This window comes from Sardina pilchardus, chromosome 13 (assembly GCF_963854185.1).
Source record: "Sardina pilchardus chromosome 13, fSarPil1.1, whole genome shotgun sequence".
In the NCBI taxonomy this organism is placed as follows: Eukaryota; Metazoa; Chordata; class Actinopteri; order Clupeiformes; family Clupeidae; genus Sardina; species Sardina pilchardus.
In genome coordinates this window covers 17,448,952-17,475,015 of record NC_085006.1, presented here as the reverse complement: position 1 = coordinate 17,475,015, position 26,064 = coordinate 17,448,952, and the positions used below count along the sequence as shown (strand labels likewise).

The window sequence follows — 26,064 nt, the reverse complement described above, 5'->3', positions numbered from 1 at the left end:
CACTATTAGCATAATGCTGCCTGCTACTAAAAAAACATTTTAATTAAATGTTTTTATCTGGACTGACTGAAGCCTGTTACAAGCATGTACGACAAAAATAAAAGCTTTAATGTGGCTCATCTCTGTTGACGTCGAGGCAGCATTTACTGCTGCTGACAGTAGCAGTTGGAAAGGAATGCTTTTATTCATGTTCCCTATGTCATGAATAAATGGCTGACCGTCTCATAAGGGGTGATGATGGGCCTGTGATCATGAATCATACTAAAGTGGCTAGATAGCCTTCATGCCCCTAAATGGCATGTTAGTCACTTAGCGTCGACTAATTCCTGACTCTTTAACAAGATGACGATGATGATCTGTTCAGCACTTATCTGTTTGTTGAAAACAGTTAGCCTCTTTCACAGTTATCAGTGACTGTAACAGTGCAAGTACTGAGTAAGTTAACAAGGAAATCAGATCAGTGGTCTAACAGTGAACAGTGAGGCTGAGCTCTGATTAACATAATCTTGAAGGACTGAGCTATAATCAGAGCTATTACCGTAGTAACACAGCCACTGCAGCAGAGGGGATCATATTCTGGACTTGGGTCTTGTCCTTGCCCCCCCCCCCCCCCCCCACACACACACACACACACACACACACACAACCCCCACGTCCACCCCAGGATACTTCCTTCAGCCGGTTCCTGTGAAGTGATTTAGCAGATCCATTTCAGAAATCCAAGCGCAAGCGCTTCCACCAAAAACTGCTTTTGGCGAGGAAGTTTGATACATGTGTTTACGGAGAAGATTGTTTTTCTGTGATTCACTCACTGCCTTTTGAAGTCTGCTCAAGGCAGCGGTCGCTTCTTTTTCACCAAATACATATCCAGTTGAAACAAAGGTCATCCATTTATGCAAGTTAAAAACGAATTGACCAGAAGTCCCTAAAGCACCAGAGCACACACACTTGTAGTGAGAAGTGGTCAGCAGAAATGAAAGGAATGTGTGTGAGTGAGTGATTTCGAGAGAGAGAGAGAGAGGAAGAGAGAGTGAGAGAAGAAGAGAGAGAGAGGGGGATAGAGATAGAAAGATGAAGTGTGAGAAATGGTGAGCCCACTAGAGGGTGGAGCCTGACGGGGACGGCTTAAGCGGGTGTGTGCAGTGTGATCTATGGAGCTGTTCAGCTGCTCCTGTGTAGCGTCGGAGGGCGGGAGAGCAGAGAGGGAAAAGAGAGGAAGAGTGTCAGGAAGAATCAGCAGTTAAGGGTGGTGTGTGTGTCTGAGAGAGAGCGAGCGAGAGAGTGAGGGAGAGAGTGAGAGAGAGAGAGAGAGAGAAAGAGAGAGAGAGAGAGATCTGTAGTGTTTGGGCTGTACTGCAAGGGGTCAACCTGGAGCCTGCTCAACCTACTCAAGACTCCCTGAGCACCAACTGAGGGTGGCATAGAACAGTGCTTTTGGCTGCGTGTGTGTGTGTGTGTGTGTGTGTGTGTGTGTGTGTGTGTGTGTGTGTGTGTGTGTGTGTGTGTGTGTGTGTGTGTGTGTGTGAGGGAGTGAGTGTGTGAGAAGGCGAGGGAGAAAGCGAGGGAGTGAGCTCAGGGCCAGGGAGTAGTGAGCCAAGTCGGAGACTCAGGAAAGAATGCCATTGTTCTGGCTGCTCTGCATAGTGCATGGAGAGGCAGCTGCCACAAGGAGTGGGTTTATGGTAGCCCACAAGGAAGTGTACATAACCTATCGGCTATCCTTTTCCTACGCTCTCTCTTCTCTCTCTCTCTCTCTCTCTCTCTCTCTCTCTCTCTCTCTCTCTCTTCCTCCCTTCCTCTATCCCTCTAACTCTCCTCCTCTCATGTTCCCGCGTCTGAGCAGAAAAGACAGGCAGGTGGTTCTCTCCCACTGAGCTCTCTCTCTCTCTCCCTCTCCCTCTCCCTCTCTCTCTCTCTCTCTCTCTCTCTTTCTCTCTCGTTCAGCGTCTACTCCCTAGCCAGCTGGAAGCCTGTGGAAGGAACTGGGAGGAGGATTGTGTGTGTGTGAGTGTGTGTGTGTGTACGTACGTGCTGGGAGTTGCCATTTTAAGACTTCCCTTTTTCCCCCTCTCTCACCGCCGAAGCTCCGTGTTTTAGTTCAGGCTGTTTGTGTGTGTTGAGCAAGAGAAAGAGATCGGCCAGAGAATGAGAATGGTTGGTCTCCCTTTAGTCTGTCTGTCTGTCTGTCTGTCTGTCTGTCTATCTGTCTGTCTGTGTGTCTGTGTGTCTGTGTGTCTGTCTGAGGTGATACTGCTGTCATGTCCGCTCTGTCTCTCTGACAGTAATAATTAGTAATCTATAGCTAGAGGTCCACAGACAGAGAGAGGGAGAGACTGAGAGAGAGAGAGAGGAAGGGAGGAGAGAGGAAGGAGAGAGAAAGAGAGAGAGGGAGAGAGAGAGAGGAACCCGCCCACAGCACACAGTGAGCAGAGCTGAGCTGAGGGGCGTAGTTCAGTGCTGCTCCGCTTCCATCAAAGACAGCTCGGCTCCTCGGCTCCCCGCCCTGAAGCAGCCTCTCTCTCACACACACTCACACTCAGACTCACACTCACACACACACGCAGCCCGGCTTTCTAGGGAGGAGGTGGGAAGGAGAAAAGGGAGCGAGAAACATCTTTCATACGCGCCGCTAGGATGGAGCTCGTCTAGGACCCCTGGAGTCCCCGGCATTGGGGGGGAGGCAGGCAGGCAGCCATGGCTGCCGTAGCAACGGAGGGTGAGTCGGCATTTCCTCTCCTGTCGGCGTCCTGCCGCCCCGCTTCCCCCCCCCCCGGCGGCTATTGTGCTGGGGGGCCACCGGGATTACGGTCGTCCAGGTCACGACCCGCGGCGGCGCGGGTGCGACATTAGCATAGGTTAGCCCGGTTGGCGGGGCTAAACGTGGCGCGGGTCAATTCAGCCCAGACGGGAGGTTGAATGAATGGCTTTGTGTTACCCCATGTGGAGGCAGCTGCGTTCATTTTGATGCTCCCGGGGCATTGCATTTACAGCCCTGCTGGGTATTTGGTTTAATGTGGTGAGCTGCTCTTTGGAATCTGGTCTTTTTCTGGTGTTTTTTCTGCTGTTGAAGTGGACTAATGCCTTTGCCAGTCATCGTGAAGATGAAGATGAAAAGCAGATCTTTTCTCTTTGGCGTGTCTGTCGTTAGAGAGTCTGAAATGCAGCCTTATGAAAAGGTTTACTCAGGATGTGATGAGATGAAGAGACTGTGAAGAGACCACTCACTTTGTCTACTCTCTCTCTCTCTCTTTCTCTTTCTCTCACTCTCTCATGTGTTTCTGATATAAACCTTCCAAATAGTATAGGAATGGTCTGTGCACAGACAAATAATTTGGCCTCAGTGGTTCACAGTAGCAAGCCACACTGCAAGTGTGTGGGTTTGATTTATGTAAGCAACATTTTAGCATATTCCTCCGGTCTTAACCGATCGTATCCATAGTGACTGATCTGCTTCATAACCTGTAATTTGACAGCTGCCTTTGACATCAGTCATATCAAAGGTATTGCCTATTCACACGGATGGGATAAGCCTATTAGATATCCTAGCTGTAAAATAATGTGGCTTTTTATTTGCTTTATATGTGCAAAACATATGTTTAATGCTAACAAAGGAAACTTATAATACTGTAAGCTAATCCTAAAGTAATAATGCATACTGTAGGTTTGTTAGTGTTAGATGCACACATTACAGTATACAGTGCAAGGAGGACCATATTCTTCCAGCTATTATCTGAATCCATCGAAGAGTTGGAGCACTTCTATGATTACAGATTTTCTTGAAAGACCAACGTTAACCTCCACATGAGAGGACAGTATTCAGGTAGCCGTGGCAACGGCACATTTTGAAACAATTTGCGGCGTGGCCTTAATATGACTCGGATTGGCCAACGGGGATTCCGAGATGCTATCTTCCATGTGAGGGCTTTATCAGGGAGAGGGTGTGGTCTGTGGCAGTGAAGGAGAGGCAGAGTGAGACTGAGACTGTGGGCTTCCCAGCAGGTGCAGAGCTGGGAGATTTAAGATGAAGGCTTTGTTAAGAGCAGGTGCAGGGAAGGAGTGGGGTGGGGTGGGGGGGGGGGGGGTTCTGTCTGCAGTCCTGACATGGCATGGCAAGATGAGTCTCCAGGGGCATTCTGGGATGCTGGAGGCTGCTGAGGTTTGGGGTTTCTGAGGGTGAGCACACAGCAGGGTGTTCTAGCATGAAAGGCCTTTTTTCTGGGGTGGGATTGTTTTTTTTGTTGGGGCTTTATAAAAATAGACTGCACCCTTTGGCAGAAACAGAGGGGCTACTGACAGTTTGACTGTGGATGTTTGCTTAAACGTGTTCAACGTCCTCTTCTAATTAACTGCTGTGAAAGCATGGGTTCATAGATATTCTCTCTCTCTCACTCACACACACCACACACACACACACACACACACACACACACACACACACACACACACACACACACACACACACACACACACACACACACACACACACACACGTGTGTGCATGCACACTGGAGAGATTGAGAATTTGAGAGAGGGAGAGGGAGAGAGTTGGAAAAAGATGAGGAGAGTGAATGAGATGGATCAGGGAAAAGAGAGAAAGAGAGAAAGAGAGAGCGAGATCAGATTCATATTATGTCCACACTGCAGAAAATGAGAAAATATGCAGTTGTCACAGACACAGTTACTTTGCAGAGAACTCAGCGGCAAGTTAGACAGATACAGTAAATAAACTCATGTCTATATCACCTCCTTTTGCATTTGTCGTTTGCACACCTTTATTTAACACAGCGCACATGTACATGCATACAATTTTTTAGTTTCACTTTGCAGTGTCATGTGGTTGGTCCCCTTTTTTTTCGATCTGAAGAAGGCCCCGGACCGAATCGAGTTAATAGATACATCGATATGAAGCCAGAGTGCGTGGCATTTCTCTACCCTCTTTAAGTAATTGACCAGTGGCCAGCACCTGACCAACAGTCCATAGTGTGCATTACATTTGCCGTTTACACTCATTATTCCATTATTCCATACCTGTTCTGAACTGACCCCCTGGTCTGTCGACATCAAATTCCATTTTGCTTATTCAGACGTTCGCATTGTCCCTGCCAGCAAAATGCCCTTTTCATGCTCTTATCTGTAAGGCTTCATCTTGTAATCACGAGCCGCAGTGAAAACGAGTGGTTTTTATTTCATCCTTACATGCCCCTGTCTCCCTCAGACGAGTGTGTGTGTGTGTGTGTGTGTGTGTGTGTGTGTGTGTGTGTGTGAGGTGAGTGAAGGCTGCTTAAAGGCTCAGTGACTCCATCAGCCTGGGCTCTGTGCATAATGCTCTCCTCCTCATCTGGTCATTAGTGCAGCGGCGGGGCTCAGACTGCGCTCCAGATGAAAGACCCTGGTGCGGCGGTGGTGGTGGTGGACCACAGTGGCCAGGTCAGGGGCTACGTTCTAATGGGCACATCACCGCCTCCGCCTCCGCAGCCCCAGCCCCAGCCCCAGCCTCAGTCCGCTTTTATATATGTGACCCTGTAAAGCGGAACCAGTCGTTTCGGTAAAATTAATTAAATTAAGTTATTGTGCTCACGTGATCGGCCATAAACTAAGCTTTCCAACGATATGTATATCGAGGGTATTAGACAAACTATCGCTAAGATGACAGCATCCAAAGTTGACATGGTTCTCCTGTCACGATATGCCAGAAGAGGAGAAATCACCTTTTTAAGCGGCGCGTGCACAACGGGAATGACAGCAAATGTGTTGAATCTTCGCCGGGTTTAACAGTCAAAACGTATGTTTTTCCGTGAAATGCGTTCACGATATGAAACTGTAGACTGTGTACAGTCGAATTAGGCGAAAACGTGAAATTCAACATTTTAACCCGGAAGTTTGTTATTGTTGATTTTCTCAAAATAACGTTGTGCGCAAAACGACTGATTTCGCTATGAATGGTCACATATTCTTGTTGTTCTGCGCTCTGTCTGGACATCTAAAATAGGCCTCGTATCGGAGGACATTGGCTGGCACGTGGCGCCTGTCACTATGATGGGTCCCAGGCTGTGATGTGTCATATGCCCCCCCCCCTTGCGTGCGCACACACACACACACACACACACATATCCCACCTCCCCCCTGAGAACACTGCCCTGCTTCATCAACACAAAGCCGTCCCCTTAAACCGGCATGGGAGTTCCGCGGAACGCCATTGTGCGGAACCTTCTCGAGTTACCGGAGCACTTTGGCCACGGAGCCAGAACGAGCGTGTGAGCGAGGGGGGATTTGATAAGAAAGCTGCGCGCTAGGCCAGCGAAAGGTCAAGCTGTCGGGAGTCTGAATAGCCGGCGCTGGAAAGGCATCCTGCTGTGGCGAAAACAAGAGTGGCTGCTGCTGTTGTTGTTGATGATGATGTTGCTGTTGGAGAAGCTGGTTTAATCCTCTCTTTATCTGAGCTCGAGTGACACCGGGACCACTGCAGATGGGGAGATGTGTGTCATCCGCGTAAACAACAAAGCTGCTCTTGACCCGGTGGTGAAACTTAGCTGGGCTCTGCCTCCCCCCTGCACTAACTCACTCTCTGCCTCGCTCGCTGGCACACTGTGGGACAAGGGTGTGTGTGCGTGTGTACAGTATGTGTGTGTGTATGTGTGTGTGTGTGTGTGTGTGTGGGGGGGGTCTCTGTTTGAGGAATTATAATCTGTAATTCTGTAGTTTGCTGCATATCCAGCTTTACTGTATCCAATTTAGGGCATGAACTGAAATGTTTATACATCAGTTACAGATTTCTGGAGTTGGGAAAAGAAAGATTGAGATCTAAAAAAAAGTGTTTGTGTATGAGCCATCATGAGAACTGTAAACATTTAGAGATGCTGTGACCTTTACCCATAATGTTTATTCCTATAAATTGGCTCCAAGCAATATTTGAATTTAGTTAAATTTCTTTTATTGTTTGTCTTAATACAATTAAAAGCAGATGTATTTTGCTGTACGTGTGTACATGTCTAAGGGGGGGAATTTCTGAGAAAGTGTGTGTGTGTGTGTGTGTATGTGTGTGCGCGTGTGTGCGCGCCGTGTGTGCATCTGTTTTGATGTTTGTGTGTCAGCAGGAGAGACAATGTATAAAGTTGTGTATGTGTACAGTTGTTTGCGTGTGTACAGTATACGTGTGGGTGTTTTGTCATCCTGTATGTGTATGTGTGTGTGTCTGTGTGTGTGTGTGTGTGTGTGTGTGTGTGTGTGTGTCTGTGTGTGTGTGTGTGTGTGTGTGTGTGTGTGTGTGTGTGTGTGTGTGTGTGTGTGTGTGTGTGTGTGTGTGTGTGTGTGTGTGTGTGTGTGTGTGTGTGTGTGTGTGTGATGTGTCATCTGGCTGTCCTGGCAGGCAGGCGGGGGAGAGAGAGAGAGATGGATGTCTTCTCATAAGCCCACTGCTGGTTCGGGTAATTAGCTTGCACTGGAGCTTGGCCTTGCGGTCTTAATCACAGCTCCTCGTTTTTCTTCCCGCCCATTAGAACCTGTCGCACTTCAGTCCCCAACTCCGCCAACAGCCCGGGGCTCTTCCTCTTCCGCCACACTCTGTGCAGCGCTGCCCTGTTTACTTACAGTAGCGTCGGCCACCTTCACTGACCGGCTGTGGGGAGACCTGTCTAGAATAGAGGAGTAGGCCGTCAGTCTAAAGTGGAGTGGTGTCAGGAATATTTGAGAACATGGCTTCAGGATTTGTCTCTCTTTGTTTCTGTGTCATTATTTTGTCTCCCATATTTTTGAGACAATGCCTGCTCAATGCATACATTTCTAATTGATTCTCTGCTGTACTGTATGTCGAATGCAAACATAAGAAAATGATTCTTTGTCTTTGTACATGCCTGTTTTTTACATATCTCTGTATCCATCTCATCTGACCTCATAATGGTTGTATACCGCTGGCAAAACAGCAGTACTACTAATGAAACAAAACAATAGGAAAGACATTTAACCCCATGTCCTCTCCGCTGTCTCCTCAGGTTGAGCGGTGCCAGTGGCGTCTCGTCCTCGTCTCGTGAATGTCTCTCACCATGGCCAAGCGTGAGACCGGCAGCACCAGCCCTGTGGTGCGGCAGATCGACAAGCAGTTCCTGGTGTGCAGCATCTGCCTGGATCACTACCACAACCCCAAAGTGCTGCCCTGCCTGCACACCTTCTGCGAGAAGTACGTGTACCGCTCACACAACAAACAACACCAACACCCGGTCCGTCTTGCTCAGCCAAGAGCCTCCCGGATGGGCTTTTGTTTTCTGGTCCCGGGGAGCTTTTTAAAGCTCAACATACACAATCCTGATAACAGACGTTCTTTAATCCACAGAAATCCATGATGCTTCTGGGGCATGTCTCCTTAGATGAAATGTCTGAGGTCTCCACAAAGCTTTCAGAATTCAAGGGTTCTTTTTGACATTTTTGTTCGCCTTTTTCAGTCCAAATAGCAGAAGCTCCAGATACACATCTCTATCAGAGTTAACTGTCGAAGCAATTCCTAACAGTATTTATGGGGAAATGACCTGGGGGTTAGCTTCTATTGAATGCATATGTTTACATTCACTCATTTGTCAGTCATGTCTTAACATAATCCATTAGGTATGCTGGGGGAAATTATAGTCTGACTCCAGTCTAACTCCACTGGCTGGGTTATGATTTCACTAGGGTGAACAAACACTGAGGTTTAGTGCCGTCTTCTAGAGCTTGGAGATAAATATGTCTCTCTACTGAATAACGAAACTAGCTTTTCTGGTGACTAGCCCTGTTGGAAATGAATTATCCTGAAGGCTTGAGCTTCAGCCCGGCTCAAACCCATGTCACTCTAAAATTCACTTGCCCCCAAGGATGACTTAGATTACAGAGTTACATGTAATTCTGCCATGACCCCTTTACGCCTCCCCTGATGTACACAATATATACTGTAGTCCTCGATGTATAAATAAAGAAGACATTGGGAAACTGGCACAAATGTAGACATGTTTTGAGTCCTACTCTCTAGCTACTCTTCTATGCTTTGCGCAGCTTTCGCACCAGTATCCATAATTTATTTTTGCCTCAGCAAAATCACATTATCCACGGTTTCGCTTCTCTGCGGTGCTATCTGGATGCTGGCTGACCCCCTTGGACTCCTGAAAAACTCGGCCACGCTCCATTACCTGCCAATAACGAGGCGGTGACTGGGGTTCGAATAGCAATTAAGGGTGCCCCCTTACACCCTGCGGTCCTTTTAAGAAAAATGATACTATGACATCAGCCTGACTTTACAAGAGTAATAAACCCCCCCCTAAAAATAGGCCAGGAAGAGTGAGGATTGAATAACAGAGTGAAAAACATGCTAGTGTCTGACTTGGGTTGAATGTTTGGCTTTTCTTGTGTTGTCATGCTGAAACCACGTCCTATGAACGGAGAGCAGTCACATACACCGGTGATGACACAGCTTGCTGGCAGTCCGCGCTCATTCCCGCAGACTGCTTTGACTCATAAATCCGGAATGTTCCTCTCCTCCACCTTTTTTTATTTTCCGTTCTCGGCCACTGTGCCGGACTAAGCTCTTAAATACAGAGAGGCGAGCAGTGGCCCTGCAGTAAGCTCACTTAATGGCTGTTTATGACGCTGCCACTGCAATACAAGGCTGGTAGAAGTTGAGGATTTCGAAATGCTGACGCCGTGTGATAGCGTCAGATTGCCATGTTGCAGCCCATTGAAGCGTCTTCAGCATAGATTAAAGACAGCAAAACATTCAATTTGTTTCTAGAAGATTCTGTGTTCAATTATTGATTATATTTCATGTATTAGAAATGAATTTGATATTTACATATTGCTGAGGTAACCTTTCATTATGCTCAGAACACATCCTGATGCACACCCTGATTCCTGATGGATATTTGTGAAGCTGTTTAGAATTCTACATGTGTACGCCATTGACATTTAATGGGCATCGATCCGTTGCCAGTGTTTGCGTCAGAAACTGTGACACCACATGCATGCACACCAGAGGCACGCACACACACACACACACTCACACATGCAGACATTGCCACAGGCACACACACATACATCCTGCATGACACACCTACATGAAGCCATATTTGTAGTCCTAACACATTAGTCATAACAATCCACTCCTCCTCTCCGCAGATGCCTACAGAACTACATCCCCCCTCAGTCCCTGACGCTGTCGTGCCCCGTGTGCCGCCAGACGTCCATCCTGCCTGAGAAGGGCGTGGCTGCGCTGCAGAACAACTTCTTCATCACCAACCTGATGGAGGTGCTCCAGCGCGACCCCGAGTGCGCCCAGCCCGAGGCCTGCAGCGTGCTGGAGTCGGTCAGCGCCGCCTCCGCCTGCCAGCCCCTCTCCTGCCCCAACCACGAGGGCAAGGTAGACATTCATACACACACACACACACACACACACACACACACACAGACACACACACACACACACACACACACACACACAGACACACATATATGTACATTCACACAACACACACACACATTCACACACACACACACACACACACACACACACACACACACACACACACACCCCTCCATAAATCCATCCAGATACATGCATACTGTGCATACATACTAGCTTATTATTACACATATGTAATCATTAACTCTCACACCTCATACTAACACTCAAATGAAAGCATTCACATTAGCTCTTAGACAATATCAAACACTATCCACACACACACACACACACACACACACACACACACACACACACACAAAAGGCTGATTTCAGCATAAATCAAGCCTTTATTCATGAGGGCAAGGCATGGTTAATCCTCGCCCACGGATTAAATATACATTAGCTTTGGGATGAATGCTACTTAGCACTTTTATCAGTGTCATAGCTGCGCTCCAACAAGCAGGCCAGAGTGGTTAAACTACACACCCTGGTGCTGTCACACTCAAACAGCTGAGACTGCAGTTGCTGAACACACACACACACACGCACACACACACACACACACACACACACACACACACACACACACACACACACACACACAGAGACACACATTAACACACAGTCACTTACACAGCAGAGTTTCTGTGTTTGCAAAAACTGCTGGCTCATGCTGTTGATGTCACTGTCATAACTCTTACAAGCACTCTCTCAAACCTCTGTTTAATCCCAAATAAATGTTTGTCCCTCCCTAACTGTGGTAAAATTCTCCAAATAAATGTTTGTTTATGAGCGAACTCCTTTATTGCAGTGAAATAACAGACTGGTCAATGTTTTGATTTTGACTGTTAAAAATGTGTATAAAATGTATGTTTTTGCTCATGCTGGCTCCTCTGCTCCCCCTGCAGGTGATGGAGTTCTACTGCGAGTCATGCGAGACCGCAATGTGCCTGGAGTGCACAGAGGGGGAGCACAGAGAACACGTGACGGTTCCACTGCGTGATGTTCTAGAACAGCACAAATCAGCCTTGAAGAACCAGCTAGATGCCATTCGCAACAGGTACAACATTTTTTTCCACAGATCTTCTTATCTATTTGCAGATCATTCTCCACTGAAAATTCCCTAAAATGTGTGGAATCACTTCCTGTCACACTCATGAATTACAATACAGTGCTGTAACTCCTGTAAATTTTTACTAAACATAGTTATCAACACTGTACAGAATGTGCAATTCCTTCTAGTTATTCACATATACATACAGTAGATAAATTGTACATGTCACCTCTGCATTAACAGTTCTCTCAGAAATATTGTCACTATACTTATGTGTCTGTGGAAGTTCAATAAGTGTTAATTATGTCTCAAATATACTGTACTTGGAAATACTGTTGCACCTCACACCTGAGGCTCACAGATTTGCTGTGTCCGGTACTGCAGAATCATACACACCTCATTTAGGGTGCAGAGAGGGACCCTGGAGGGTTCATCAGTGTCTCTCTCCCTCTCGAGGAAAACTGGTGGACTTGTGTAAGAGCTCCCTGGCTTTCAGTTTTTATGCCAAATAAAGGATTATCTTTCCATATTTTATACAAAAGAATGATTTGTGTAGGGAGAGGTCCAACACAAGTTGCACAAAGAAAGATTAGCCACGATTAATCATGAAAACATCTTTCAGTGTAAGTTGGCAGTCACTAAACACACTGTATTGTTGTTTAACAAAGCTGGTAGTGAACTCCATGCAAGGACATCTGTAGAACAAACACACCGTCCTCTCTTCTCCTGCAGGTTGCCCCAGCTGACGGCGGCCATTGACACGGTGAACGACATCTCCAAGCAGTTGACGGAGCGCAAGAACGAGGCGGTGAGCGAGATCAACAGCACGTTCGAGGAGCTGGAGCGAGCGCTGCACCAGCGTAAGGGCCACCTCATCACCGACCTGGAGAACATCTGCAGCGCCAAACAGAAGGTGGGCACATAGTCTCACACTCACGCCATTCATTCATTCATTCATTCATTTATTCACCCGTTCGTTCATTCATTCATTCTACAGTACAGCTCTGGGTATAGTTCACAATTCTAGTGAAAGATTCATTAATCCATTCATTCATAGATAGATAGATAGATAGATACTTTATTGATCCCCAAGGGGAAATTCATCCATCTGTTCATTCATCCATCCATTAATTAATTAATTCCTTCGTTCATTCATTCACTCTACAGTACAGCTCTGGGTATAGTCCACAATTCTGGTAGCCTGATTGCCATCGACTTGAAAGGCTCTGCGAGAATTTAGTCTGACCAAGAGCCTGCGCTACATGGTTTCTCCAAGCGCTTGGTTGACCCGCCTCCTTTAAGTGCCTCGATTTGCTACTGGTCGATGTCAGAAAGCGGTTTGCCGAGTTTAAACCAATAACAACACTCTTTCCTCTGCCTTGAACACGCCTCTACCCAGAGCTGTTGGAGCTGCTCAAAGATTGGTTCTCGACCAAAGGGGGCAGTTCCGCAAATTTAGGGAATTCAGAAATCCTTCCCGATTAGCAGTTGACCAGACCAGCGACAGCAACGCCGAAGGTGTTACGTCAGAGGGCGTGCCAGGCTACAATTCTGGTGAAAGATTGCTCATATTTGAGTTTAGTCAATCAGCCAAACACTCCGCCTTTCTGTGCTCCTGCAGCAACATGTTGATTGGCTGGAGTAGTGTGTGGTTCAGTCCAAGCCTTGTTTCCAGTGTACAGCCAAGCGTATTTCTGGGCACATACACAGGATGGCCAGCAAGAGGACCGGTAGGTGCAATGAGCTGAATTGAACAAACAGCATATGAGATTAGAAAGCATGGACTGTGCCTTTAAATCTGACTGTGTCCTTCCTGGCACATCCATCATTCTCTCTCTCTCTCTCTCTCTCTCTCTCTCTATCCCTCCCTCTCCCTCTCTCCCCCTCTCCTTCTGTTACACATCTTCTGAGAGGTCCCAGACTCATTGTCGTGCGGTTTCAGTATGTAAGCCACAGCTCCTTCGACCAATTCATTTTGATTAGGCAGGCTGACAGACCCGCTCCCACCGAATAACAACCTAGGCCATTTAAATATCTTTCAACATGCTATGGCTTGACCCTCTCCGGCTTTCGAAGCCGAGCTCTGCTGCCTCTGACGAAGCTGTCCAGCTAAATGAAGTCCCCATAGAGGTTTTTACCTATGGAGAAGGTCAATTTAGATTGAACACGAAGAACCTGTGCTCTTTGAAGCTTGTCCTGTGCGGTAATTGACCTCTGAAAGACTCAATAGGATGGTGCAGAGTATTGATGGATTCTGCTCCTGAATGAAGATCCAAGCTGTAGACCTTTTCTAAGCTTGTCTAAAATCGTTTTAGTCTTTCGCTGTCCTTTAGAATGTGGGTTATTTTTGCATTATCCTTTTTCATATCACCTTTAAGTCCACTTCTCTCCTTCTCTCATTTCTCCTCTTCCTTTTTCTACTCATCTTCTGCCTTTCTTGCCTCTCTTTCTGTCTGAATATTTTGCTGTGTGTGTGTGTGTGTGTGTGTTTTTGTGTGTGTATGTGTGTGTGTGTGTGCGTGTGATCATGAGGTGTTGTGAGTAACGATTAGGAAATAAAAAACAGGAGAGGTCTCTTGGGGTAGAGTGCAGGTGGAATATTTTGATTTACAGCAGAATACCCAATCTCTGAGAAGCTGCCTCCTCCCTGTCACCTCACAATCTCTTCCTGTTGTCCTTCCTGCATTTCTCTCATCCTCCCCTCCACCCATCCATCTCTCTCTCTCTCCCTCTCTCTCTCTATCTCTCTCCCTCCCTCACTCACTCACTCTCTCTCTCTCTCTCTCTCTCTCCCTCACTCACTCACTCCCTCACTCACTCACTCACTCTCTCTCTCCCTCTCTCCCTCCCTCCCTCCCTCACTCACTCACTCTCTCTCTCTCTCTCTCTCTCTCTCTTTCTCTCCCTCTCTCCCTCGCTCGGTTCTGCAGGTGTTGCAGGCCCAGCTGGCGACGCTGCTGCAGGGCAAGGAGAACATCCTGAGCAGCTGCAGCTTCACGGAGCAGGCGCTGTCGCACGGCAGCGCCACCGAGGTGCTGCTGGTGCAGAAGCAGATGGGCGAGCGCGTGGCGGCGCTGGCGCAGCACGACTTCCCCGAGCGGCCGCACGAGAACGGCCACCTCAACTGCCAGGTGGAGACGGAGGGCCTGCGGCGCTCCATCCAGAACCTGGGCGTGCTGCTGACCACCGCCGCCGTGGGCCACACCAGCGTGGCCACCGGGGAAGGCCTGCGCCACGCGCTGGTCGGCCAGCCGGCCACCGTCACCGTCACGACCAAGGACAAGGGCGCCGAGCTGGTGCGCACGGGCAACGCCGAGCTGCGGGCGCGCATCCTGGCCGCCGACGGCGCCGCGCACGCCGAGGCCGACGTGGCCGACAACAAGAACGGCACGTACGAGGTGAGCTACACCATGCGCGCCGAGGGCGAGTTCTCCTTCCAGCTGCTGCTCTACGGGCAGGCCGTGCGGGGCAGCCCCTTCCGCCTGCGCGCCGTCAAGGCCTCGGACGTGCCGCAGTCGCCCGACGACGTCAAGCGGCGGGTGAAGTCGCCCAGCGGCGGAGGCGGCGGACACGTGCGGCAGAAGGCGGTCAGGAGGCCCTCCAGCATGTACAGCACCACCAAGAAGAAGGAGAACCCCATCGAGGATGAGCTCATCTACAGAGTGGGTGAGTACACACATCCTCTGCCTAGCAACTACATACCACGCAATCATATGCTAGTTTACAGCGTATATGCTAGTGTCCTCTTAGAGGTGTTCCATTACATTTAGATAAACTGAACACTCTTCCACTGACTTGTATTGCATTTACTACAATGTCACACATGTGTGATTACCAGAGATCAGGACTGGCTTTAGCTGGTTTGCATGCTAACCTCTGTGGATATCTGCCGAGTAACTACATATAACACAATCATATGCTAGTTTCCAGTGTATATGCTAGTGTTCCCTTTGATGTGTTCCATTGAATTTAGATAAATTGAACACACTTCCACTGACTTTTGTTGCATTTGATACAGTGTCACACAAGGTACATTGTGTTACAAGAGACTGGTGCTGGCTTAAGATGGTTTGCATGCTACCTTCTGTGGATATCTGAACAATACAGACCATAGGCATTTTGACATTACAGTACGTCAAACGGTTGATTTTTTCCGCATTATTCGCTTATTTTGGAGGTCTGTTTTGGATCATTTAAATTAAGCAAAACTCTACCACCTGTAGGAACTTGACTTGACTGTAAAATACTGTGTCTGAGTGTGCTATACTTTCGACTGTCCTCAGGCACACGTGGGCGTGAAAGAGGGGAGTTCACCAACCTACAAGGCATTTCTGCCTCCAGCAATGGTCGAATTGTGGTGGCTGACAGCAACAACCAGTGCATACAGGTTAGTGCTTGTCAGTGAAAGTGCTTTTCGAGAGATTACAGTACAAAACAGCCCTTAAGACACAAATTGGAGATATTTTTCGCAGGCGTTGGTCTTGTCAATTAAAAATAATCCCACTCATTTCAAACTAACCCCACCTCCATCACAGGTCTTCTCCAATGATGGGCAGTTTAAACTAAGATTTGGGGTCAGAGGTCGTTCCCCAGGGCAACTGCAGCGCCCCACAGGGGTGACCGTAGACACAAATGGTGACATCATTGTGGCCGACTACGACAACCGATGGGTCAGCATCTTCTCCTCGGACGGGAAGTTTAAGGTAAATGTGTGGGGGCCGAATAGAGAGCTCAAAACCTTTTAGCCGTATGCTAAGCACCAATACTATCACTAGCATGAGCAACTCTTAACTGATAGCTCAAATGATGAGTGTTTAAATTCAAAGGAATGCGATGCAGACTTGGAACCAACAGATTTGTATATCCATGTCTGTATCAAGCCATTTTCTGAATCACAACTGGTAAAAATATGACCTCTAAACCTTGGCCCTCTTGTTCCTGGACAGAATAAAATCGGAGCAGGAAGACTAATGGGACCAAAGGGAGTAGCGGTGGACAAAAATGGCCACATCATCACCGTGGACAACAAGGCCTGCTGCGTGTTCATCTTCCAGTCCAATGGCAAACTGGTGACCAAATTTGGTGCGAGAGGAACATCAGACAGACAATTTACAGGTACAGAGAAATGTCTGATAGATGATACAGATAGCTAGATAGATACTTTATTGATCCCCAAGGGAAAATTCAAGTTCTGTAACATTTAGAACTGAATGTCTGCCTAACATGACTACTACAATAACTGCAATTAACATATACGTAGTGTAGATTACACCACAGTTACCATAACAATTAACATATAAAATATGAATCACAGTATTCAGTTCAGTGGGAACTGTCTCACAGACAGACTGTTTGTCCACAAGGTTATGGTAGTTTTGGGTTAGCGCCCAGTTGAAGCAAGTTTAATATTCTCTGAATTTTATATTCACTCTCTTCATAACCACACTTTGTCAACTCCTCAGTCTAGGTCAAGCCAACGCTACTGTATACAAAGTCAATATAGTCGACACGCAATCATCCAATTTCCCCTCAGACTGTTGTAGCCAACAGTGAGACATGAACCTTGTCATTGGCATAGTGGAGACTGTCGACTCATTGTGGTAATGACTAGATGTCTAACAAAGAGGAACCAGAAATGGCTGGTAAATGTGGGGAGAGGAAGTCCCTTTAATCACTTGATGGGCCAGATTTACCCAGGCTTGCTACCAGTGATTTGCATGCTCCCAAACAAGCATGTCATCCTTTCATGCAGTCATTTGAATGTCCAGCATTTTAGTCCGTGGTCCTTTGATTTTGATGCCACCGTTGTGATGTGGGAAAGATCTTTTCAGTGGGTCAAAAGTCACCCAGAATGCTTTTGGTGGAAGCATTCAGTGCATTTAGACCATGAAATCGTGGCGCTAGGCTACTTGTCATGTGGCGGATGAGCAGACAGTGTTGAAAGTTCCGATTGCACGCTTCTTTTGTTCTCTTTTTTTTGCCATGCTTGCCTGCCGATGTGCATGAATTAAGTTGGGCCATGTGTAGTGTAGATTATTAGACTGTGTGTTAATCAAGGCAAAGAGAAATCTGTCCTAATTGACTCCAAGCAAAGTGATGATTATATACTAATTATTTGATAACATAAGAAAGACTGTGAGAAATACAGAGTCTGCATAATGTTTAATAGGTTGTCATTGCAGAACTCAATGAGATCAAAATGGTCCTACTTAACCTTTAATGGAAGCATCTAATGTTGTACAGTTACACTGTTTTGCTAATACATCATTACACTTACAGTAAGCATGATGTTACACTTGATCATTCCATTTGATCAACTGCTGTGTCAGACTCACTGAGAATGTGTAAACGCATTCTCTCATAACATGAAGATAGTTATGAAGTTTTGCGATTTAGTGCTATAAAGGCTCATATTATTTAAATGAATTCATCTGTGTTTTTTTTAGTAATATCACTCCACTTGTGGATTGGTCAGATATTAGCAATGGGAGTGTGGCCATGGACGAGTCCCCTTCCATTGTTTCTTTTCTGAATGGCAATGCTGACGTCAACCTTTATTTTATTCCCCCCCCAGACAAGAGTGGTGCAAACAATGCACTGGAGCAAAAGCTTAGTAAATCAGGCCCAGTGTTCAGTAAGTACGCTACTGGATGTGTAAGTTACCCGCTCTGTGTCTGTGAATGTAAAACACGTCAAGGGTCATTTGTTGTCTGTTTTTTTTTTTGCGTCATTATTTCACTCTCATTTTACATTCCCTTGCATCTATACCTCTATACCTCACCTCTACCTCATCTATACCATCTATATCTATCTTTATTTCTGTTATCATAAAAAATTGCTTTTATCTTCTCATTCCTTCTTTCTTTCTTTGTGTGTATGTGTGTGTGATTTTTTAATGTGTGTGTGTGTGTGTGTGTGTGTGTGTGTGTGTTCTTTTGTTCTTGTTTTGTTAAGAACTTGTGTTTGTGTTGTTGTGTCCTTGTTTGCTTTTCATATTCATCAGACTGTGGTTGTGACATGCACATAAACCAAATTAAAAGGATTGTCTCGTCTCTTTATAGCCTTTGCTGCTGGATGGATCACCATGACAATTTAAATAAATAAATAGTGCTCTCACTGCTCTGTCTCACTTGTTTTGAGTTGAAGACATCTGTCACCACTTTAACACAGGGTTCCCCAGCACAGGCAAAAATAGATCTTCCTCCCCCATTTATGATTCATCATCCTCTCTTCCTCTCCACCCCCCCCCCCCTTCTTTCTCTTCTCTCTCTCTATCTCTTTTGTCTCTCCCTGAAGGTCCACACTTCGTTGCTGTAAACAACAAGAATGAAATCATTGTGACAGATTTCCACAATCATTCCGTGAAGGTAACGTTTCTTTTTTGCTTACATTTTGTTTTAGAGCGAACAGTAGCTACATTTACAGGCAAAGATTTTTGTTTTTGCTATTCCAAATAAAAAATGATTTTGATTAAGTTGGTTACATGAAGAAACTTTGTTGTTATTGGGCAAACTGTATCATATTTAGTTGCATACAGACTCCATGTTTCCCTGTTGCGCTCCCCAAATGACTGTTTCCATGTGCTTTCTGGGACAGATAGATAGTCCACATCCTGTTTTAGAAGAGGTTGATATACAATGACCCGGCCCCACTTTCCTCTAGGTGTACAGCGCTGATGGGGAGTTCCTGTTTAAGTTCGGCTCTCATGGAGAGGGCAACGGCCAGTTCAACGCCCCCACCGGGGTGGCCGTGGATTCCAATGGCAACATCATCGTGGCAGACTGGGGGAACAGCCGGATACAGGTAGGAAGGGTGCTAACTGTCCAGAGCTATATTAAGAAATCTGTTTGAATCACTATCTAACAGACCTGAATCAGAGGGCACACACAGGCATGTGAATAAACAGGAGGATTAGATATACTGAAGATGTGAACTTCAAACGATAGTGTAAAATGGATTCTTGAAAGCACTGTGCTGTGCTGTTCTGTGCAGGACATACTAAATGGTTCTGCCGTTGTATAGCTAAAACATGATTGCTGTATCAACCCTTTACAGTCATGTTTCCTGAATATCACTAGTATGCACTGGCATAGTTGAGTCTTAAGTCCTGGAGATATTCTCTTGTTCAGGTTAATGCATTCAGTTCAAGTGATGATAAGCAACTGGATGCTTGAAGTTGCATTTCTTTAACCCTCGTGAGACAGAGGGCAGGCAAAACAAAAAAACAGTATGATACTTTTTATCCCAGTGCATGTCCTTTACCTGCTACTGCTACTTTACAATATGTATAAATAGTTTGCATGTCTTCTTTGTACTTTTCCTTTTCACTACTACTACCACTATTACTACTAGGGTAGTAGAGGTGAATCTTCTTGAATATTTTACAAAGAAAGATTTGAGTTATTATGTCCTTATTGTGGCAATAGTGAAGTAGCAGTAATAGCTCCAGTAATGGCTGGAGTCTGTAAGAATGAGCAACTTGAAGCCCTTGGTTGCTGACATTCTTTCGTCCACCATACGGTTCCTGTGTGGATGATGTAGGGCTTTACAGGCATTCTGGATAATGTCCAGCAGAGGTCTGGCTCTGAACTGGCTGTCGTGTCTCCCGCTTGCCCTCCTCTTGTCATTTTTCGCATCTTCGTGCGGATTGCTCATGTGAACATTCCAGGAAATCGTTCTGTACCTGTCCCTATTCCCAGACTGCCAAGGAACGGCGCGGAGAAAATGTTATTCTGATGCCAGTCATGGGAGATACTGTATGCTCCAGCTTTACCTTGGCCATGTAAACAAAACAAATAGCCCTATGTACTTAGATCACACACTGACCCCCATGTCGGTCCAATCGCATCCTCTTGCAATGCTTTTAGCTGTCTGCTTGTTGGTGTACTCGCACGCAAACCTTGGCAGCGGTCTTGAGCGCAGGTGTGTGGCCTCTGTGGTGAGCAGTTGGACCCAGAGGCTGTAGATGATTGAATTGCTACGCTGCTGGCGCTACATCGACCTCCTTCTCTGTGTTCCATCATGGAGTTGACAGAGTGTCAGTCACTCCTGCTTTTTTCTCTTTGATGGAGACGAGAGCTCGCCATCACTAGTGTCTAGCTTCACCTCGTCTGAGGAGTCTCCACATCTGTAAACATGCATTGCATACTGTACGTATCTTGCTTTAATCTGATATGGAGCAACTGCAGACAATACAGCCAGAAGTACTGCAGCCATTATGTATGGTAATAATGGTCGCTGGTATTATGTCAATAAATCTAAACCTTTTAAGCTGCACAATGCACACTATTTTCCAAAAATGTCAGACCCATACATACACTATACAGACAAAAGTATTGGGACACACACCTGCCATTACACCAACAGGAACTTCAATGACATTGCACTCTAAATAGGTATTACAGTTTTTCACAATTGCTAGAACACCTTTTTCAGAACTCTTTACCTTTTTCTCAAAACTGTGAACACAAAACTCATTTCTCAAACTACATTCTCGAAACCCTTCAATCTTGTTGCAAAACTGAACAATCACCTCAAAACACTTTTAACTTTGCTCAAAACTAACTAATGGTCTCAAATCATTGAACACATCAGGCAAAATTACACTCCTGCAGAGCAGTGATAAGACAATACACCAAACAATGGAAGACACAGTTTTCAGGGCAGGGTTTATGGCTCCTGGAGGAATTGTATTCATTCTAATTTGAAAAATAAAATATCACAATGAAAATAAAGAATAAGGACTTATATCACTCTCTACTCATATCCTCTAGCCTATATGAAGATATAAATCAATAGTTTTATAAGTGAACAGAAAGACAGGCCAATACTTTACAGTACTTTACTATGATTTGTACTGTGATGCCACAGACTCTGATAGTACTGTAAGTATGCAATACTGTAATATTGCATTGTGCCTAAATTTAGACTTACTTGGACATACTGATAACTCAGCTCTTTCACTCTCTCAGAGTTGAGCTCAAAGGGTAGTACAGTGTGTAACAGTGGATGTCCAGTGATTACTGTACTGTATGGTAATGGATTTTTACGCTATTTCTCTTCTGTAGTCTGAATCTTTGGATTATTGACGCCACAGAGAAACCACTGATGTTGGGTTGGACCATGAAGTCCTGCTTCTCTCATTGGCATTCCATGAACCAGTACATGGTCAATGATTGTTGCCCAAATATCATCATTTACAGTATTGCAACTCTTGGGACTCTCTGTCTTTCTCTTCATCCTCTTCCTCCTACCTGCACCCTCCTCTTCCTTGTACCCCACCTCTACTGTAACACACACTTGTTGTCCCCTGTGTCTCTGTCAACTCTGAACTGACGTATATTGGTTGTCACATCATTAGACACAAGTGTTATCTATTTTGAGTGGTAGTGTTCAAATGGAGACAACTGTGCTCTAATTGTGTTCAACTTCCGCCTTGTTTGGTTATCAATATAATTAAGAAGTGCATCAGAATGCACAATGTGTTTAGAGTTTTGCAAAAAGGGTTTATGAGTTTGGTAAAATGGGTGAAAGTGGGTGAAAGTAGTCTATGGTTCTGCCAAAAGAGGGAGTAATTCAACAAATGTGTTCAGGCATTTGAGAATTTGATTCAGAGAATGGGGTTTAGTGTTTGAGCAACTGTGAAAAACTGTAATATGGAGTTGATCCCCTTTTACAGCTTTAGCAATTTCCAGTCTTTTGGGAAGGATTTCCTCAAGCAGGCTCTTTAGCTGATGACGGGCATTAGCCCGCCCTTTCCTCTTCCTGTCAGTGTTTAAAGGGTTGTGCACAGACTCTCTTACCCTCTCTGGTACAGACAATAAACTGGAGCATTACTGCCACCCTGTGGTGTTACTATATAAAGGCAACGGGAAAGGGAATTTCATTGTACAGAATTCACTGCCAGACACCTTGCTTAAAATGTGTCTCTTTCGTCAAAATCTAGCCTGGCCTTTTCCTGGTCTCTGTGCCCTCTGGCTATCCATAAATATGACATATTTGTATATTTTTGGAGTGGCAGCATTCCACTCTGTCCTTTCAGAAATGTTTTCAGTTAAATTCAACATTTATGAACTGTACTGTAGGTCCCAACCCAAGGGTGTTTAAGTGGGCTTGTGTGTGCTTTTGTCTTTTAGGTGTTTGACAGCTCAGGTTCTTTTCTGTCCTACATCAACACCACTGCCGACCCCTTGTACGGACCCCAAGGTCTGGCCCTGACCTCGGATGGCCACGTGGCCGTGGCTGACTCCGGGAACCACTGCTTCAAGGTCTACCGCTACCTGCAGTAGCGCCACCTACTGTACGGACGCCAGGTCAGCGGGCAAGATTTGACCACATCCAGCACTGAACAAGGACACAACTAAATGTACTGAAACAGGGTGCCATGACCTTCCTGTTTTACGCCATTTTAATTTGCACATTCTCGCTTCCTTTGATGTAGTTTTCTCTGATGGACATACTGTAGTAGGAACCATTTACGAAGTGTGAGTACAGTTTTCGCTATCAAGCCTGACGTTAGAGAACTCAAGGCAGGAAAGTACTGAGGTAGTTCCTGTCCATTCCCTAAAGTGGTTGAAAGAACATGCAAGTCATATCATATTGTTAAACTATTGAAATGCAGATTTTGTGCTAGCATGAGCAAAATATTTATGGCAGAAGATCAATTTGCTGTTCGCTTCTCTGTAGTAACCCAGGTTATTCCACTGGCTTCTTTGTACATAATAATTGCCCAATTATCCGTATTGAAGGATCACTTATTTACAGATCAGACCATCCATGTGTAGTTGTGAAACACATTTACACATTTCAAAACAATCCCTGATTTCCATTATTCATTTGGGTATTGGAATCAGGTGGTAGCACAATAGGAAACAAGTCATGCATATTCTGCTAAACAACAATACAGGAAAGGCCACAATTAGAAGCTAAGGTGCCCTACGTTATCCCCATATTGTAAATATCAATATCAAATCCACATTTTCAACATGCCGGGAAGATCACATAACAGTGGTTGTTGTCGTGTTTTTGTTCTAAAGATGGAATTTCGGAGACGTTGTGCACTTGCCCATATCTCATCCATGAACAGCCATGGTATGACCTAAGATGATTTGAAGTGGTGTAAGTAAAAAAGTAAGTCAGTAAATTTGAATTATGTGGCACATTTGCATCCAAAGTGCTTCACAATAAAAGAAAAGGTTTAAGAGAGTTTAAAAGGTGGTTCCAACACCTACTACAGCTCATACCTCCAGACAAAAAAAAAGTACCCCCAGACAGAGACAGATATACAGACATCAAACAAATAAGATCTCCATCCATAGTTCCCACAGGCTCAATGGCTGTTGAACGCAAATTGGAAGAGATGAGTTTTTAGCAAGGATTTCAAAACAGTCACCGTGACCGTGTTCTTTCCACATAACTCTCGTGTTCATCTGAGACTTCTTATAACGTTTTGTCAGACGATATCAGACCTGGATGGGAAGACAAATAGCTGATGCAACCCATCCAGGCCTTTTTAAAAAGTTTGTATTACACTGCAAACATGCCTTCAGTTTCACCTGGAAAAGCAGATGATGTCTACTTCTCCACAGGGAGACTTTCCCTGGAGCATTTGGCCATTACACCAAGAACAACGCCATGGTTTTTGTCATTAGTGGATAGGTCTTAAATTAATTTCAAAATAATTCCAAATTTGTATCACTACACAATATAGGTTGTTCCTATAAGAGTACGCCAACACTGAGGGGTCAAACCATTTCAAACTGCATCTCTGTACATTGACTTGCTGTATATGACTGCTTTGTATAGTGTATAAATTGAATAGCTATCTGCCGATTTCTCTTGATTGATCTTGTTTCTAGTTTAGCGGTTCGCAAGTGTAACATCTCAGCTTTGACAGTATACTATTTTGGTGTGAGCAAGGCAGCTTGTAGTCAAATCGTGCTTGCGGCATCAGCAGCTTCACACAAGCCTGGCCATACAAATGTGTGTTCTATCTATGTATTGCTGACTTGAATAGCACAATTTCTTTTTATTTTATCAGGTCTTTTACACAAAATGCAGAAAAAAATGGTAAAAAAGAAAACATTAATTTATTTCATTTTGTACGCAATCTTATAGTTTACAAATTATTTTTCTAATTTGATGCATCTGAATTTCCGCTGCTGCTGGTATATGCCTTGATATGAGGAGACACCCCTTTTCAGCCCCAATGCATGAAATCTTACCTTTGTAGCAAGCTGTTGTCTGTACAACAAATTTTAAACTTTTGGTCAGGATTAATTTAGCCAAAAATTAACACACATCGGTCAGGTGATTCATCTGGCCCATCCTTCACACACACACACACACACACACACACACACACACACACACACACACACATGGACATGGGTATGTCAGTGCTACTGTGTACACATTTACTCTCATTTGTGGAACATAATCATCTTTTGTAGAACATCCATGCAAGAACACAAGTGTATCATTAATCACCAAAATAATCAGAAGTTACCAAATGTCTAGAGGTGCTTAGAAGCTTCGGAAGCATGCTCTAGAATATCAGCTCGTCAGTTTGTTCTCACCTGTTGAGGTTGTGACGTCTGTACTGTTGACTTGGTGATCATGGGGCATACATAGAAACCATTCATTTTTTAAAGCAACCGTAATGAAACTTTACCATTCATATCTGCTTTAATAAACAACATTTTGAAGCTTGGGAAGAGGGTGAGTGAGGCTGGTGGCCAAGGTGTTGGATCATACAGGAATTTACGAGAGTATTCCACCATTTTACTCTTACAGTATCCAAATACTGCAAATGAAATGTCCATCAGTCTTTGTATACTGATTCATTGTAAATTGTGCAATAACATGGAAAGGGTTGATTCCATCTCCCAGACATGTTTAGCTAATATAAGTTAAAATAGTCTATTGTAAATGTGAAACAAACTAATTATTTATCTGTTGGGAGTGAATGTAATACTGTTGAATATCGCAAGATGGTTCCGTAAACACACACATGACCATGCTCTTTAACTTTCTTCCTTTCTTCAGCCATCAGAAAGACATTGCCATCAATTTACTTAATCAACCTGTGGTCAACTGGCAACTGTGAATTTCACGTTAAAAGACGATGAAACTTTTACGGATTTGTAAATCTGTCTTTTCTAAGTTTCACCAACTGAAAAAGGACCTTCACACACTACCATGCACAACAACTGCAAAGATGAACCCTTTCACATACATGTAATCACAAAACTATTGTTTTAGATGAGAAAAATGCTCTTTTTTTGTGCCTGACATTATCCGGCCATGTCAAACCCTGGCCACGAAGACCTCTCCTTATTTGCCAATCCTCCACAGCTCTGTTCGGTCCGTTCTGAAGGTCAAGCTGCTGGACTTAAAGAAAAAAAAAAAAAAAAACACTTTTGGAATGTAACTGTGCTCCCTACCCAGGGCTTCCCTGTTGCATTACATTGACTATGTTGACTGATACGACCATGATTTTATTTCTGTCAATATGCACTGGTAATAAAAGCACATGGTTTACTGATCTACTGGTCTCTTGCCTTGTCATTACAAACATACATTTAGAAAT

General features: G+C 45.0%; 1 protein-coding gene across 2 annotated transcripts in view; it reads left to right on the top strand.

Annotated features, from left to right (window-relative positions):
* The window catches only part of LOC134099310 (tripartite motif-containing protein 3-like), a 36,203-nt gene extending 10,183 nt beyond the window's left edge, over positions 1-26,020 (top strand). Inside the window, exons 1-13 of one of the 2 annotated variants that reach the window (XM_062552112.1) lie at positions 2,593-2,716; positions 7,989-8,173; positions 10,135-10,375; positions 11,329-11,480; positions 12,207-12,387; positions 14,405-15,140; positions 15,758-15,861; positions 16,010-16,177; positions 16,421-16,589; positions 18,049-18,108; positions 18,771-18,841; positions 19,137-19,277; positions 22,610-26,020. In XM_062552112.1, coding sequence (XP_062408096.1) covers positions 8,028-8,173; positions 10,135-10,375; positions 11,329-11,480; positions 12,207-12,387; positions 14,405-15,140; positions 15,758-15,861; positions 16,010-16,177; positions 16,421-16,589; positions 18,049-18,108; positions 18,771-18,841; positions 19,137-19,277; positions 22,610-22,762 — 2,322 coding nt within the window. In that variant the 5' untranslated portion in view covers positions 2,593-2,716; positions 7,989-8,027 and the 3' untranslated portion in view covers positions 22,763-26,020. Of the gene's footprint in view, positions 1-2,592; positions 2,717-7,988; positions 8,174-10,134; positions 10,376-11,328; positions 11,481-12,206; positions 12,388-14,404; positions 15,141-15,757; positions 15,862-16,009; positions 16,178-16,420; positions 16,590-18,048; positions 18,109-18,770; positions 18,842-19,136; positions 19,278-22,609 lie in introns of those variants that run through there. The other variant, XM_062552111.1, reaches the window with a different exon arrangement.
* Positions 26,021-26,064: the final 44 nt, after the last annotated feature.